Source organism: Lygodium microphyllum, chromosome 23, assembly GCF_053477565.2.
Source record: "Lygodium microphyllum isolate KBCC chromosome 23, Lygodium_microphyllum_v1.1.10, whole genome shotgun sequence".
NCBI lineage: Eukaryota > Viridiplantae > Streptophyta > Polypodiopsida > Schizaeales > Lygodiaceae > Lygodium > Lygodium microphyllum.
In genome coordinates this window covers 38,152,682-38,171,195 of record NC_141157.1, presented here as the reverse complement: position 1 = coordinate 38,171,195, position 18,514 = coordinate 38,152,682, and the positions used below count along the sequence as shown (strand labels likewise).

The 18,514-nt window shown below is 39.9% G+C and overlaps 1 protein-coding gene across 2 annotated transcripts in view; it reads left to right on the top strand.

Annotated features, from left to right (window-relative positions):
• The first annotated feature begins 5,187 nt into the window (after window positions 1-5,187).
• Window positions 5,188-18,514, top strand: part of LOC148016080 (ubiquitin-conjugating enzyme E2-17 kDa-like) — a 31,868-nt gene continuing 18,541 nt past the window's right edge. The window contains exons 1-3 of one of the 2 annotated variants that reach the window (XM_087664024.1): window positions 5,188-5,544; window positions 7,105-7,143; window positions 7,245-7,301. In XM_087664024.1, coding sequence (XP_087520150.1) covers window positions 5,329-5,544; window positions 7,105-7,143; window positions 7,245-7,286 — 297 coding nt within the window. In that variant the 5' untranslated portion in view covers window positions 5,188-5,328 and the 3' untranslated portion in view covers window positions 7,287-7,301. Of the gene's footprint in view, window positions 5,545-7,104; window positions 7,144-7,244; window positions 7,302-18,514 lie in introns of those variants that run through there. The other variant, XM_087664023.1, reaches the window with a different exon arrangement.

Below are 18,514 nucleotides of genomic sequence, written 5' to 3'. Positions count from 1 at the left end.
ACATGATATTGACCACCCTATTGCCATTCCTAATATCCTTATCTTTAACATCACTTGCCATTGGAGATGAATATATTCTCTCAGTGGACTCACTATCTTGGATCACTCTTTGAAAAATATGCTTGCCTTAAGAGAATCATTGAGAGAGAATTTTGCACGTCATAGGAGTCTATGCTCAAAGTCATAAGGATTATAAGCACTAATATGCTTAGCTATTTTTCATTTTCATTCTTGTTCTTGAGTTGAGACAATATGGCCACATGTACACATTTCTTTGTCTTATGGGCCATTCTGGATTTTTGGAGATGCATGCATGCATATATATATATATATATATATATATATATATATATATATATATGTATATATATATATATATATATATATATATATATATATATATATATATATATGTATATATAATATCCTCCCCTATGCACCCTATGCAAGGCATGATCTCAAGGTTAATCTCAAGTTAGTGCTTGAGAGCAACAACCTATATTCATGTTCAATGCATCCAAATCATAGTTGTTGAGAACCCTTGAACAAAGTGTTGATTTATTTCCAAGCCAATAGACGTTGAACTCGATCACACAGCCATCTCTGCAAGCATTACCATGTAGAACTATGCCCAGTGCCCATAGAAAATAAATTTCAAAGTAGATACAAAAATCTTCAACCTTGACAACTTACAAATCTTTTCTAAGATTTTGTAGGTTTTTTGGTCACATAGCTAAGCTAACCCTAGATATTGAAAATTTAAAAACATTTTCTCTAATAAGTTTATTATTTTCTTTTTAAATTTAAGAATTCACATTGACACTAAACCTTGGCTTTTTCTGAACATTGGATGTGTCCAATCTTGGTATAACTTTACATGAATTGTACATCTTGGGTGCCCTTATGCACATATAGGCCATCCACCTCCTTTCTACTTACAAGAAGCAATAGACATCCCAAATATATTCTTTTATAGTCTTACTACTATATTATTTTAGCTATAGGTTCGAAAAGCCCCGAACCTCTAGAGGGCTTCCCGAACCTACCCCCTTTTCAATCAAAACCCCTTCCTCTCCTCTCTTTCTCACGTGCAATATCTCACTTTCTCTTCCCCTTCTCTTTTTTCATTAAAGCCTTCCCCCCCCCCCTCCCTTTTTAAAATTAAAACCCCTTCCCCTCTCTCTCATTTATAATCTCTCTCTTTCTTTTCCCCATCCCCTTTTTAATTAAATTCTTCCCCCCTCCCCCCTCTCTCTCTCATGTGTAGGGCTTAGGTTTCTCTCTCTCTCTCTCTCTCTCTCTCTCTCTTAATTACATCAAACTTCTTTTTAAAACAATTTTTTTTTCTCTCTCTCTCTCTCTCTTAGATTAAACTTTTTAATTTAAATTTTTCTTTAATTAAATATTTAAAATGCTTTTTTAAATTAAAAATTTTCAAACATAGTTTTTCACACACTTTGAGAAGGAGATAGAATAAAAGAGAAAGAGAGAGAGAGAAAAAGAAGAAGACGGAGAGAGAATGGGAAGAAAGAGGAAAGAGAATAGTCTTTTTTTAATTAAACATTTTTCTTCTTCCCCTCCCCCCTCTCTCATGCATAGGGCCTAGGTTTTGTCTCTCTCTCTCTCTCTCTCTCTCTATGTTAGATTAAACTTTTTAATATAAATATTTTGTTTAATTAAAATAAGGAGAGAGAGAGAGAGAGAGAGAGAGAGAGAGAGAAATATACAAATAGCAAAAAAGAAAGAAGAGAAGAGGGAGTGAGAGAGAGGGGAAACAGAGAGAGAGAATTATAGAGAGAGAAAATATAAAATTTAAGACAGAGAGAGAGAGAGAAAAAGAAAAAAGGAAAAGAGAAGAGAGAGGGGGGACAGAGACAGAGAGAAAATAAGAAGAAGAGAGAGAATTTGAACATAGAGAGAATTATAGAGAGAGGAAAGATAAAATTTAAAAGAAAGAGAAATGAAAAAAATTTAAAGAGAGAAGAAAAAAGGAAAAAAGAGGAGAGAGAGAGAGAGAGAGAAGAAGAAGAAGAATAATAATAATAAGAATAAGAATAAGAAAGAGGAACAGAGGAGAAGAGATGGGGAAAAAGAGAAAAGAAAAAATTCTTTTTAAAATTTAAATATTTTTTGAGAGAGAGAGGAATGGAGAGAGGAGAGATGAGGGAAGAGAGAGAGGGATAGAGAGAAGATAAAATTTAAAAGAGAGAGAAGGAGAGAAGAAAAAGATAAAATTTAAAAGGAAGAGAGGGAGAGAATAATAGAGAGAGAGAGGAGAAGAAGAGAGAAAATATAAACATAAAAAGAGAATTATATATAGGGAAGAGATTAAATTTACATACTTTAAGAGAGACTGAGGGGGGGGGGAGGGAAGAAAGTGAAAGAAGAAGAAGAAGAAGAAGAGAGAGAGAGAGAGAGAGAGAGAGAACATGCAGAGAGAATTATAGAGAGAGAAAAGATAAAATTTAAAAAAAGAGAGAATAAAAAATAAAGGAGAAAGAGAGAGAGAGAGAGAGAGAGAGAGAGAGAGAGAGAGAGAGAGAAGAAAAGCGCAAAGAGAAGAAAAGGTGAGAGAGAGAGATAAAAGAAAAATTTAAAAAAGAGAATGAAGAGAGAGAGAGAGACGAATAAAAAAAGGAAAAAAGAGGAGAGGGAGAGAGAAGGAAAAGAGAGGGGGGAGGGGGGAGAATAAAAGGAGAGAGAGAGAGAGAGAAAAGAAAAATTTTAAAAAGAGAATGAAGAGAGAGAGAGAGAGAGAAGAAGAAAAAAAAGGAAAAAAGAGGAGAGGGAGAGAGAAGGAAAAGAGAGGGGGGAGGGGGGAGAATAAAAGGGGAGAGAGAGAGAGAGAGAGAAAATAGACATAGGGAATTTGGGGAGAGAGAGGAAAAAGAGGAGAGAGAAAGATGAGAAATGGATTGTTGAGCGAAGTTGCCGTGCTATCAGCGAAGTTGCTGTGCGATAGCACGGCAACTTCGCTTGCCGCTTCGAGGCAGCGGAGCTGTCGCGAAGTGACCTAGCGTTCTATGCGCGGAACACTAGTTGTAATTATGGTAGGTCCAACTTGGTTGGCACAAAATAGCAAACTTGTACAAGACTTCAAATTCAAATTTGAATGCAAATTGCATCTTTATCATAACTAGACATCAACTCTTTTAAACTATCTTGGGAAAACACTATGTCCATGTTATTCATAAGCAAAAAACTAGGTTGATGTAAAACTTCAAATTCCATTGTATACATACTGTGCATCTCTCTAGCATCCTTTGTCACTACCTTTACGGAAACCATGCCCTTTTGCATATCATGTGTCTTATCATCCCATACAAAATAATATCACATCCATTGTGCTACTCAAAAACTATCAATGAAGAGAAAGAGACTCTTTTTCAAATTCAACTCAAACTACATACTCAAATGCATTGAAATCATAGTCGTTGTTCGTTTTTGTAAGTGGCATTTATACTTGTTGAAAACTAGCTCGTTGAATTAGAATTACAAAAGTACCATGTTTAGTAGAAAGTTTATCCTTGAACAGGACATTTCAAATATAGACATGACAAATTCCTTTGTAACCTTCAACAATCCTATTCTATCATAGGTTCGGATGAAGCATGCCTCGATGCTTTAAACCCTCGAAATAGTTGTATATTTAATATGGCAACGTCAATCCCTCTCATTTGGATACCTTTCGATGTATACTCCTTGTTTGATCACTACATGTTGCATCTTGCACAACTTGACAAATGTTTGTATTGATATGCTTTTGTTAATGCAAGGTTGAATGACTCTTTTGCTAATGCAAGATTGGACTACTCTTTTTGGATGCTTTGATAGGTGTATGCATATGTGATAACCTTCTAGTAGTGTAGATTCACATGAGAGATATGTAAACGTAAACCCATCCTTCATCCCCTCCTTCCTCCGACATGAGGGATGCGTGATATTGTATCGATGTACTGAACCTTTGAAACTTCTCCATGAGGGATGCATGATATTGTATCAATGTATTGAACCTTTGAAACTTCTCCGTGAGGGATGTGTGAATATTGTATCAATGTACTAAACCTTTGAAACTTTTCCATGATTTATTTGAATTATTACAACTTGCATGCATTTTTCTTTACACGATCATTTTTAATTTGAATGAATTCACAAAATAAGGAAGCAAAACCTAGATCCAACATACTAAGCCTCATTCACTACTAACATGAAGATCCATAGTTGCAAAGTGCATTCATTTAGTGTGTCAAACATTTGGAAATTTGAGAGGGAGAACCAAAAACTAGTTATGAGAATAGTTTCATGTTTTCATTCCATAAACGAGTTCTCATCTCATGGTTTTAAAAATGAGTTATATTTATAAATAAATAATATTTATTCTTCACTCTATCCAAATTTAGTGAATGAAAGGTTTTAAAAAAAGATCATATTTGCCATTTGTGTTTAAGATATACTTTCTTTTTGAGGTACATAGAAGCTAAAAAAAAGCAATCCTCTCGATAGTGGCAGGTGCTCTTGATCATGGCCCATGACATTAGTTTCAAAGTGACACAAGAAGTCTTAGACAAATTCCCACTACAATCCCCACATTGTGAATTACGAAACGTTGTGCTGTGAGGGAGGGACCACATACCTAGCTAGGTGTGGTTGAGGTAGGGGCTATCAACCTCCACCCTGAACAGACAACCCTTGGCCCCCCAATCACACATGGTGGGGGCTGACAACCCCCTGTCCCCAACCACACACCTACCTAGGTATGTGGTGGTTCTCAAGTAGAAGCTCATGATGTTGAACACTATAGGGAAAAACAAGAGAAAAGACCTCCTTTATCCACGTGAGAAAATGTCAGAAACTTCTTGTGTGAGCACACGATCCCTTGCATGTTAGTAGGTCCAATATTGGTTTCACATAAATTCCAGGTTTTCCTTGATCCAAACTCCTTTGCTTACATGTGAAGGAAACCAATCACAGTGTATTCCCAGTTTCACCCGTGCGTGAACACCTCCTTAGAAATGAATGCGAATCTTGGGAAATCTTGATTCATGGATGCCACGTCGGATGTAGCTGACGTGGACGGGTTGCCTGAGAAGTAATCCACGCAAGCGATGGCTATCAACTAAGGCCAATGCCACGTCGGACGGGGATGACGTGGCCTCGTTCTGTAACGTAGGCCATCATGGTCAAGCGTGGGCATCTATCATTATTGTCTCGCGATCGTGAAGGTTTGTTGACCTGCGTCCGCCATAGCCGCGCCCGCCGCCATAGCCACGCTCGTCTCAGTCAGAGGAGAAGAGGCGGATACAGAGAGAGAGAGAGAGAGAGAGAGAGATGGCGTCGAAGCGCATTCAGAAGGAGCTTCAAGACCTGCAGAAGGACCCCCCCACATCCTGCAGCGCTGGGCCTGTCGGCGAGGACCTGTTCCACTGGCAAGCCACCATCATGGGCCCTGCCGATAGCCCCTACGCAGGCGGTGTCTTCTTCGTCATGATCCATTTCCCTCCCGACTACCCTTTCAAGCCTCCTAAAGTGAACTTTCAGACAAAGGTTAGTCCCAAATCTTCTTCCTCGTTTTCTGTTTTCTCGATCCCTCGTTCGAGAGAACTGCTTGTTTTGATCTCTTGAATGCGCAAATAAGGGCTTTTGTGTCCTGATCTCTTATAAACGCGAATAAGCTTCCACCACTGGAGGAAACTGCTTCTTCCGATCTCTTATAGATAGGTAGTTAGGGTTTTGCAATCGCTTACTGGAGAAAACTTCCAGTTCAGATCTCTCCTACCAGGATTACTGTGAATTAGGTTTCTAAGATGCCTTACTGGAGAAAACTGCTGGTTTTGATCTCTCATAGTAAGAAAACTGCCAATTAGATTTTTTGATCCCTCACTAGAGAATTAGTGCAAATTAGGGCATTCTGTATGTGACCACTAGAAAGCGTTTCCTCAACTGTCAATGCAGATGACTTAAGGTTCTTACGGGATGGCGTGCACAGGCTAGATACAATCTTTATCTCTCTGCCTTGAGTCTGTTGAAGTACAAGCCTCTTTGCTTCCCGTGCAGGGTTAGTACTTTTGCACAGCACATTCACTCAGAATACTCGTGGTCTCTAGGTGTTGTATATCTATGTTTGAACAGCCTTTTTCTTGGGAAGAACTGCAATTATACAATAATGAATCCCCTAAAAAATTATCCAGTGATCAACAGATATTCAAGATCTGATTGATAGGAAACAAGGCATCGGCAAATCACTGCCAACACATAATTTAGCTTGGAACTCCTTGCTAAGTCTGTGCACTTTTTTCTGAAGCATGGTGCTAATTTATGGTTTTTCTGTTAATGGATCAAACATTCATTCGCCAGTATTCTTGGTTAGTTCAATACTTGAGTTTGAAGCGGTAAAACATATAAATCACTAGAATTGGTATTTAAGGCAATTCTTATTTTGAAGGAAATTTATATGATAGTGTTACCGGAATAGAAGTTGGAGAAATTTATATGATAGTGACAGGACTTAAATAAACAAATTTATGGCTTCAGTTTTGGTTCAATTTGTGACAGCAGGACAGCTGGTGCAGTTGCCTCTTGGACCTTCAGGCATACATCAAATTTGATGTGGAGACTGGGTGTATAATAATCTGTACTTAAACGTTTAGACTGGTCCTATAACTCAACTATTTGACGCACCAGCATGCTGGAAAACTCTGTTTGGATCAAGCACAACAAGCTATGTATAATGAAATTGTGCTAGAAGCATTATGGATTGGACTTTGAAGATTGAAACAAGAGGGTGACGACTGAGAAACAATCAAACTTATTTATTGCAAGCATACAAAGTGGCCTAAATGGACCCGAACCCTAGACCCTAGACAATAACAAGGTAATTCTTCTCGTTGATCTAATCCAGCGACCTACTTTCAACAACAGTTATATGTCCAATTCTTCTACTGCTTTGACATTACCCTCCCCCATGGGGCCCTAGAAACCAATGAAAAGGGGGGAAAAAGCTGTAAACGAGGACTCTATAGAACTAATGAGAGTAGCTACGATAGGATGAGCCTAATCGAGGCAAAAGGGAGTCTGATAATGCAAGTAAAACGTGAATTGGTGCAGGAATCATGGAGGAGTCACAATTCTGAGGGCTCAAAACAGGTATGCTGATGCTTCACTTCAGGAGACCTCTTCTTTTGCTTCATCTTCAGTCTACATCATGATACAAGCACAAAACTGAAAATTTGAAGTGTTCAAGGTAGGTGCTGGTTCTTTATCACATGGGGGCTTTGCTTTTGGGTTAGTTCTGGTATCAATGGGCTCCCTTACTGGAAAGTCATAGTAGCAATATAACATTGCATTTAAGTTGCTGGTGACAGTGGATCCTCTTCCTCTGCCTCTTTTGGACACTCTGCCTGTAATCAAGAGATTGCCAGTGGTAGCACTTGGGTTTTTCTACTTCTTTACATCTTGAATCTTCACATTAGACGTGTTTTTAAAGTTTGGCCACCATGGTTTCATATGCATTTTTTGTCGATACTTTTCAACTCATTTCAACAACACCTCCATGAGGTTGATATTCAATTTTTTTGCAAGATGTGTCTTGATGCTTTGAAAGTATGAGTGGGAATGGTTGTTATTCATTCTCTTTTAAATTCAATTTATACGATAGCATGTGATGCAAGATTTCATTTGGCAAACCCAAGGCTATTGTATCTAAGGCTTTTTAGTTTTTCTTAATCGATATAATATGGTGATTATCAAGGCATTCTTGGGTTAGAATCTTGTAAAGCTTGCCTTCCTCTTGATGAACTTACATTAGTGGAAGACCTTCGAAAAAAACAATTAATTGTGATCGGAGCTACCTACTCTCCTCTCCATCATCATTCTTCTCCCTTCTCTAACACACACTTTACAACCATAAATAAGGATAAGGCTTTTTCTTTATTTCTCAACCTTATTTCTCAACACTCCCCCTCAAGTTCAGAAGGAGCTTGCAAAGGTAATATTCCAAGTGCACTCCTGAAATACTCAAACTTATCTTTACCTAATGCTTTGGTAAAGATATCAGCAACTTGGTCATTTGTTTTGACATGGACCAAGTCAATCTCACCATCAATGACTTTTTCTCTAATGAAGTGATAGTGCACTTCTATGTATTTTGTCCTTGCATGGTAGACTGGGTTCTTTGCCAACATTATGCTGCTAACATTGTCACAATACATAATGACTCCACCATCAATCTCTATCCCCATGTTATATAAGATCAATCTCAGCCATGTCTGCCCACATGTTGCCAATGCAATGCCTCTATACTCTGCTTCAGTGCTTGATAGAGCAATTGTAGGTTGCTTCTTACTGCTCCAACTTACCATGGCTGAACCAAATGAGAATGCATAGCCACTAGTAGATCTTCTATCCATAGAGCTACCTGCCCAATTTGCATCTGAGTATCCAAACAATGTAGGCTTGATTCCTTTTTCATAAAACAAGCCATAGCCAACTGTCTTCTTCACATACCTAAGAACTCTAATCACTATATCCAAATGTGATTTGAATGGTTTCTACATAAACCGACTTATCAATCCAACAGCATAACTCAAGTCTGGTCTTGTAATGGTCAAGTAGATAAGAATACCAACCATCTTTCTGAACATAGTGACATCCTCAACATAAGATCCATCATCCATTAACTTAACATTTTGATCCAATGGTGTATCAACCGGTTTACATCTTGTCATCCCATGTTTTTCCAACATCTCCAATGCATATTGCATTTGTATCAGCCATATACCATGAGGTGTATCAATAACCTCAATACCCAAGAAGTATCTCAATAAACCAAGGTCCTTTATATCAAATTCTTTATGTAACCCATGCTTTAGCAATCTCCCTCTCAAATGTACGTGTAATAATGAGGTCATCAACATAGATGATAACAACAATCATATCATCTTCTGTATGTCTCACATAAAGTGAATAATCAGCTTTGCTCTGCTGAAATCCCATACTGCATAAGAATTTGCTGATTCTATCACACCATGCTCTTGGTGCTTGCTTCAATCCATATAAAGCCTTCTTCAACTTGTATACATAATGTGGGTATTTTGGATCTACATAGCCCTTTGGCTGATCCATGTACACTTCCTCTTCTAAGTTGCCATTAAAAAATGCATTTTTCACATCCATTTGATAAAGCTTCCAACCATAGATAGAAGCCAAGGCAATCACCGATCTCACTGTCGTCATTTTAGCTACTGGATTGAATGTTTCTTCATAGTCTAAACCGTAAGTTTGTGCATATCCTTTTGCAACCAGCTTTGCTTTATACCTCTCAAGGAAACCATCCGACTTACATTTGACCTTATAAATCCATTTATATCCAATGGATTTCTTGCCATGAGGTAATTTCACCAAATCCCAAGTCTTGTTTTTCCTTAGTGCATCCTCTCTTCATCCATTTCTTGTCTCCACTCTTTGCTCTCTACTACTACTTCAAAGCAAGTAGGCTCCACATGTTGTACATAAGAAACCATGTATGCATAATGCATCTTCATGAACCCATTATAAGTCAATCTATCAACCGGATGTCTTACCCTTTTTGATCTTCTCAATTGAGGTGCACTACCATGTGTCTCAACCGATCTAGTGTATGGTGGAACATACTTTCTTGCACTTCTAGTGCCTGGTGTTTTAACATGTGGAATGCCATACTCATCATCTATAGATTCATCTTCTGAACTTTCAGCCATAGGTCTCTTTCCTTTTGCAACTTTTGCACTCCTTTGTGTATTTCTCAATCTACCACTCCATGGACTGTAACTGTTACTGCTTTCCACATTCTCTTGAGGTCCTGAAGCATCTTCCACATGCTGATTTTCAGCCTTGTTGCTTGCTGAAATTTTCCTTCTATAGCCATCATCATCACTGCTTTCATAGGAATCAACATCCACTACAATTTTGGGCTTGTACCATGATTCATATTCATTGAATTTGACAACCCTGCTTATGGATACTTCCTTACTTACTGGATCATAGCATTTGTATCCCTTCTTCTCATGAGGATATCCAAGGAAAATACATTTTACAGCCTTTGGTTCCATCGTCTTTCTCAAATCATCCGGAACATGAACATAACAAACACATCCAAAGACTCTAAGGTATGCAACGGTGGGTGTCCTACCATACATTTTCTCATATGGTGACATATTATGAGTCAAGGCTATAGGTGTTCTATTCATAATGTGAACTGCAATATGCACTGCTTCTACCCAATATGACAATGGCATGTTCATTTGGTTTATCATTGTCCTTGCAACCTCTGCAATGATCCGATTCTTCCTTTCAGCCACACCATTTTGCTGAGGTGTGTACCTGAATGTCAATCGCCTTTTGATACCATGATCTCTCAAGAAATCACAAAACTCATATGACATGTATTCTCCACCATTATCTAACCTCAAACATTTTATGTAGCATCCAAACTGCTTTTCAGCCATATATTTAAATTCCAAAAACTTTTCAAATGCTTCACTTTTATGCTGCATAAAATACACCCAAGTCATTCTGCTAAAATCATCAATGAAGGTGATATAGAATCTACATCTTCCGCTCATGGAAACATTTTGACATGGGCCCCAAATATCTGAGTGTACCATTTCCAAAGGATAGCTGCTTATTCTCCCCTTCTTTGAAAATGGCAATCTGGACTGCTTACCAAATTGACAAGCCTCACATATATGATCAAAATTTACATATCCAAAATGCGGTAGACCACGGACTATCTGTCTTGATTGCATTTGCTTCAATCTTTGCAAATTGACATGACCAATCCTTCTATGCCATAATTCCACATCCTTATCTTGCCCATGTCCTTTCTCAACATACATAGAGTTTTGAATCACTGGAATACCTACACCCAAAGCAAATAATCTTTCTTTCTTTCTACCATGAGCAATTACCTTGCCAGTTCTTCCATTATGGAACTTCTCGATGAAACATCCAAACTTATTGAATCTCACCTGCAATCCTTGATTTGTCATTTGACCAACCGATGCTAAGTTCTTAGTTATTGTGGGCACATAAAGTACATCTTCAAGATTATTCTTAATCCCATCTTTCGTAACAAGTGGCACACTAACAATATGAGTGATTTTATGTAAAGTATCATCACCAGTGGCAACATATTCCTCATTCTGCATCTGCTCCTTGCTATCAAACCATTTAGCATGATGAGTCATGTGGTTTGTAGCTCCTGAATCCAAAAACTAGTCATTCTCACGAGGAGAGTGAGTCATGTTGTGCTAAGAAATGCACTTAGCCACTTAAACAACCCAAAACATGCTTATTTTAGGCTTATTTTAGCCAAAACCCTAAAACATGGAGCGGATCGAGAAAGTTAAGTGGGAGAGGATCTAGAACCCTAATTTTCTATAAATTGACAGCCAACCCTCCACTCTTTTACAATCTCGTTTTTGCAGGTTTCAGGTGTTACCAGCTTGCAGCTTGCTGTCCACACCCCGGTCATGGAGGACATCTCAGCCCTTGCTGTCCATCACTGTTCCCTACAGTCTGGCGCCTGTTTGGAGCCCTCCACACGCTGATTGCTGTTGTTTCTGCCTGGCGATTGACTGCTGTTCATCTGCATTGCTGTCATACATGCCATGCCAGCAAATTGTTGCGTTTGCAGACTCCATCTGCTGCCCTGACAGTTTTCTCTCTTTTGTCTGTAGTTTTTAGTCTTTCTCTCTCCTACAGGCTGTCCTGCCTGCGTTTTCAGTCTCTCTCTCTTGCAGGCTCCATTTTTAGTCTTTCTCTCTCCTGCAGGCTGTCCTGCCTGCGTTTTCAGTCTTTCTCTCTTCTCCAGGCCTTTCTCCTCCAGGCTGTCTTGCCTGTGTTTTCAGTCTTTCTCTCTCTTGTAGGCTCCGTTTTTATAAAGTCTTTCTCTCTCTTGCAGGCTGTCCTGCCTGCGTTTTCAGTCTTTCACTCTCCTGTAGGCTCCATTTTTAGTGTTTCTCTCTCCTGTAGGCTATCTTGCCTGCGTTTTTAGTATTTCTCTCTCCTGCAGGCTTTGCTTTTAGTCTTTCTCTCTCATTGTTGTCTGCATCAGATCCAGCTTCTCACTGCTGCATTTGCTGGTGTTCGACATCCGGAGGTTGCCTTGCTGCGATTTGGGATCCATTCGGAGTACAACACACTCTCCAGCTCATTACCCCTGCCCTGATCCTAGAGATATAGGGGTTTGAGGTTCAGTATTCATTCACTGCATAGTGTGTTTGCTGCATGAGCATCGTATTATTAGTAGTCATATCATTTCATTTATTCACTGTGTTCATTGTCTCTGAGTTACACTAACCCTAACTCTAACTGTGTTCTTTTTATCAGCCTGTGCTTTGTCGTACGATTTCTGTTTATGTTTCTGTGTTAGGGTATTTTTCTTTACAAGTCGTGCTTCCAAGCACATGCTCCATAGCAAATAGGTGACCTCTAGGCGATCCACCTCTAGATCCATAACCTGTACCACCATAAGTGCCTGCATAGTGGCTATATTGGATCCTTCCATAACCCCTAGACATAGCATTCTGTTTATGATAACAATCCCTCTCAAAATGACCAAACTGCCCACAATAATGACAAGCGCCATCTCTTTGTGAAGGACTAGACCGTCCTCTACCTCTAGGGAAAGATCTCCCCTTGCCTGTATGCATGAAGTCATTACGACCAAAGTTACCTCTTCCATGAGCAAAACCATAATTACTACGACCAAGTGAAGAACCTCTAGCTCTAGATGAGCTGCCATGACCTCTTTGGTGATAGAAAACACTGTCTCCACCTGCATTTTTGCCACTACTAGATGCATTCAATCCCAACTTGATTTCTTCTGTAAGTAGTAATCCAATAAGCTCCTCAAAGTCAGGCATAGAGCCTCCTCTAACTGAAATAGAGGTATCCAGAGATTTGGAAGCTGGTCCAAGTCCATTTAGTGTCACTGACATTAAATCATTATCATCAATATGTGCATTAATGGATGCAAGGTCTTCTGCAATTTGCTTGATTTCTGCCACATAGTCACTGATACTGCGATTGCCTTTCCATGCACCATGTAATCTCTGCTTGAGTTGTATCTTACGAGCCTTTGTACATGTTCCATACATTTTTTCTATGATTTCCCATGCCTCCTTACAAGTACTTGCCTTTTTGATATGAGGAATCGAGGTTTCTGAAATACATATGGAGATCCAATGCAAAACCTTCCTATTCTTCCCTGTCCAATCCTTGTATGCTTTCTTTTGCTCTTCAGTTGGATGTTTAGGAACTTCTGGACATTCATCATCACCTGTTATGAGATCCCATAGACCTCTACCCATCAAAAAATTCTCCATCCTATAAGACCAAACACTATAATTGTCTTTGGTCAATTTGTCTCCCACAATCTGAGTGATCTGTGCCGTGTGAGACATTATGACTGCTGCAAATTTAGAAAAACCAGCAATATAAAGTATCCACAAATGGTATTCAGCAGCATGCTTGAATCCAAAACATCAATGGTCCAATCCGAGACCAAAAAAACATAAAAAATAGTCCAAAAATGCATGTAAAAATAGCTTCCAGCAATATGACTGTCATATATGTGTCCAAAAAATTGTCATATACATCCATCCATGATGCCGACATATCATACATTCAGTTCCCAACAAGAACCATTCAAATCGGATCCCAAATGATGTCCATATCACCCAAAATGCATCAAAACACGGATCTAGAATTAACCATTTTTCTGCAATTTTTCTGCAGTTTTTTAATGCCAAACTAGAAGTACAGATCAAGCTGAAGCTATAGAAAATTTCCCAAAATTTTTGAGCAAAAAACTGGCCTCCAAATAGCCTTCCGTAAGTTGCATAGAACCTGCCCTTGATTTCTACACATTCCCAGAACAGATATTGAGTAGATTCTTCATGCATTTTACATCTATTATAGATATGTCACAGGATGGAGTCTGTTCCTTTCATGAGGGCCATAAACAGTCGTCAAAATTCTTAACTGTGCATTTGAAAGTGCTGGTCCACTTCCAAGATCAAACCAATACACCTTGCTCTACTCATATGGGGTGCTGCAACCTGTAGTTCATTTTGCATACATTCAAAATGAGGTGTCGTTATGCATTCTCTTAGCAGAGAGGATGCTACCTCTGCTTATAGCATCTCTATGCATGGAAGCTTAATTTATGAAATGTTACCTTTGTCAACAGCCGGAAAGGTAAACTTACCATGACGCATCAACACGAAATCCCTGCTCCCTCAATGGTGTATGCCTCTCTTTGTCTAGGCTTGTGTGTGTGGATTAGCAAGCCTTGCTGCACGACCTCCATGGCTCTAAGGCTCCTCTTCCACATCCAAATCTGAAAAATAGTCCTTGCTCTCTGTTTCTACTTTGGCATCTTCATTCTCTGAATCCTTTTCTTCTTGGGAAGACAAACAACTATCTTCTGCTTCTTTGTATTCTTCCTGAAAATCTGACACACCTGTCTCACATTCTATGTCCTTGTGTTCCTTCTCAGCTACCGATCGCTTGCCAGCCTCATCATCTCTTTTTTTTTTTTCCTTGCTTGTTGATGAGGACTGCTGTTGTAACCATGTGACGGAATCGGATAACCGTTGGAAGAAAGCTCCGCCCGCCTCTTGATTAGAGAACTTGAGAGGCAGCTAGCTGACGGCTGCATAAGATGACGGGACAAGCCGACAGGAATCCTTCTACTTCTTGCTGCTGCTCCTACTAGTCGAACCATTGTTCGCTCCAACCTTGGGCTTCTTCCATCCTTGGACTATCGTCCAGTTGTGTCCAGTCATGTGGATCTTTTAGAACATGATGCCTATCAACGACAGCTGCTACGGTCCAGGCAGTTGCAGGGAGCAGCTCAGAGTTTGGAACCACTGGACTACTCAATTAGGACAGAGCTCACAGCTGAATTGGCAAGAGGAAATATTTGGAGGATCCTTACACAGAGCACAGCTCTGATACCAACTGATGAACTTACATTAGTGGAAGACCTTCGAAAAAAACAATTAGTTGTGATCAGAGCTACCTACTCTCCTCTCCATCATCATTCTTCTCCCTTCTCTAACACACACTTTACAACCATAAATAAGGATAAGGCTTTTTCCTTATTTCTCAACCTTATTTCTCAACACCTCTATTAATATCCGCAGGGTTGTCCCAAGATCCTTCCTCACATGGTTATAAAATTGTTGTTTGTGTAAGGAATCTTGGGGGTAGAATGGTTAGTGGAAGAGTTTCCAGAATTTTCAGGTTGAGCTCATTCAAAACTTGGATTGAGTCCACCAGAGTGGTACTGGGTTGTTATATTATAACATGTCCACCCGGGCCCCCCGCCCGGTATGCATATGTTGCCAGAGCTTCTCCACCCTCAAGTAATAGCTGTATTCTGTATAGTTTCTTATTTCAAGTTTTGTTATGTGCTTTCCTTTAGCAAGCATGCTTCTTACATGAATGCATAAGAAAAACCTTGGGAGCCCTTTCAACAAGCTGCATCTGGTTCAGTATAGCCAGATGTTGTTGAGCAACCAAAATCCTCACATGCATTAAAATTAATTGCAGTGCATTAACACTTAATTTGGGTTTTCCTTAACAGCCCCAAAAAGGCTTTATTTGTATTTATTGGCACTTAATTCGCACACCAATATCCCCATATAAATAGGGCATGTTTTGGATTTTGTCCCTCCTTTTGATAACTCTTCTGATTCACATCACTCTCTCACTTTTCTTCTGCTGCAATCTGATCTGGAGGTCTTCTTCATCATTGACATCATCTTCTTCAGTCTGCTCAGCAGTCATCTGATCTGCTACCACTTCTTCCGCAGCTGGAGACCTCTTCCTGACCACGATGACCTGCAGTTAGTCAACTGTGATCTGTGTTTTTTCTGTGTTGGGGCGCCTCCAGTTACTGTTGTCACATGCTTCATCATTTATGCTGTACCTGGGGGCCTGATCTAGCTGGCAGTCTTCCTGATAGCTTGTGTTGAAACTCCAAATCTACTGTCACACCTGTGTTTTGCCATGCTGGAGACTCCCCGTCTGCTGGTGTCATCATCCTCATTGAGTGCACCCAGCTAGCAGTCCTCTCACTGCTGCATTTGGTGGACAAATGCTCTGTGCAGCCCTTCAGCGTCAGATTGCAGCCTTCATCCGAAGCAGGTTCTCATTTTTGTCATCACCTACAGCTCCTTAGGATCGCGTTTCACTTCCTCTACTTCTGTCCATCATCATCCAATGTCTTTTTTGACTCCCCCCTGCTTGGAGGATTGCGCTTTGCTCCCTTCACAAAGCATTCTCATCCACAGGTGATGTTGCTTGATCAGCAAAGACAGTGCAGTCATCTCTAAGCTCCGATCAGCGTCTTCAAGTCAACTCTGCTCACCTCAGTACCGGTCCTAGAGACGTGGAACCCTAAGGGTCCTCCATTGTATCAGCATTGTCCATGATTTATTATTTCATTCAATTTCTATGTTTTTGAGTTTTGTGTCTTAGTGTTGTCATACATACTATGCTCCTCCTCGCATTTCCTACCGTTTCTTTATAGATGTCTTTTTTTGGGTATTGGATTAGCTGTAGCAGTGTTATCCGAGTCATCACCCTTGTAGATTTGCAGCAGCCTATACGGCTGCAAAGTACCATTGCCTTTAGATTAGATGAGACTAGCTGGGTTTTGCCTTGAGCAACTAGCTTCCTACTACCTAAGATGCTTAAAAGCTTTTGGGACCCTCCTTGAAAGGTCCCTCTAGGATCCAACCTACACACAAGACATGACACAAGTTGCATTCACAATGAAAGGGATTGGACATTGGACTCACCTTCCAGCCATAGGGCCAAATGGGCTCACCCCCGAGCTTGGAAGCTAGCAATACTTCGAGTCACAACCACATCCCAAGGGTTGGTCAACACCCTAGTGTATAGATACGTTAGCCAATGGGCCAAGAGTCCAAGAGTGGTGATCACACAATAATGTGCACAATAGGGCCTTGAGTCCTATAAATAGGACTCAACTACCCTAACCTTGAAGTGTCCTTAGTGCATTCACACTAAGTCATTGCGTAACCATTGTGACCAATGCTACTAGCACCCATTTGGATGTCCAAGGACATAACACTTCCCCCCTTATGAATGATTGCTATCCTTAGCAATATCCTTAGGGGCAAAGTGAGGAAAATGACTCTTCAATGAACGTACTGACTCCCAAGTAGCCTCCTTATTCGGGCAGTTTTTTCACTTGACTAAATACTCGAGATAAATGGTCCAACCTTAGGATCGTTTAGTCCTAAGGTCAAGAACCAACTTAGGTTCGAGTGGAACAAAACGAGCAGCATGCTCAAGCTACGAGACTTCCTCAATTGGAACAATCAATTCACCTTGTCCCAATCGTTCTTTCAAACTACTGACGTGGAACACATGGTGAACTCTTGAATTTCTAAAGGTAAATCCAGCTCATAGGATATGGTGCTTATCTTCTTGGTAATTTGGAAAGGACCACAATACCTGAAAGACAATTTATAGTATTTGTCAGTAGTCATTGAATTTGAGTTCTTTGGGACTTTAATATAAATCCACGCTTCCTAGAGCTCCTGAGGAATATTGTGTTGGTTAGCATAAAATGTGGCACTTGATTTTGTCTCTGTTACTTTAACATTTCTAGGGCTGTAATTTTTTGAATAATTGTCACATTCAACTTTAAGTATTTGTTTTCTCCATGTCTTGAAATATTAAGTCTTGAAAACAAACGAATATTATAATTGTTAAGAATACTATGTTGTTCGGGGTGTTCACATTGAGGATGAGAATGCAACAGAGAAGATCTAGCCTAGATTGGACAATGAGGTGGCTCCTCCTTTGGCATTGATATCCATGGTTTAAGAGGAGGTTGCTTTTCGCACTTGGTACAATTAGGTTGTGTCTTCCACTCTGTCTTTGACATTGGTATCCTTCCCTTTTGTATGTACCCATGCATTCTTACATTGACCTTTCCATTGTAAAAGAGCACTCAGGTAAGTGAAAAATCCCCCTGTGAGGGTATTGTCCAAGTGAAACCCTTTTGCATCAACATGCTTGCAATTGCATTCCTTTACATAGCATTGTATTGTGTGTTTTGCACATTTAGAATAGACGATAATTTGTGATTGTGAGCATAGCAAAAAGGCATGCAATCGTACACCCTTTACCTCATTGACAGGAGCATAATGAAACCTAATGCTTCGTCCTCTTTGCTATAGGGGGAGGGTTTGGGCCACCTTGAATGTCCTTGTGATTTCTCCTTCAGCCTCCTTGAACATTCCCCTTGGGGGGCCTAGTTTTTTTTTTTTTGGGGGGGGGGGCGCTGGTTTCGCCCACTCTCTGTCTCTTATGTGGGGACACCCTTTGATGGCTCTTCAAATATCCCTCTTTGAGAAGGAACAAGCAATGATGGCAAAAAGATTGAGCATTCCAAACTTCAATGGCAAAGGAGATGGAAAGCTTGTCTACA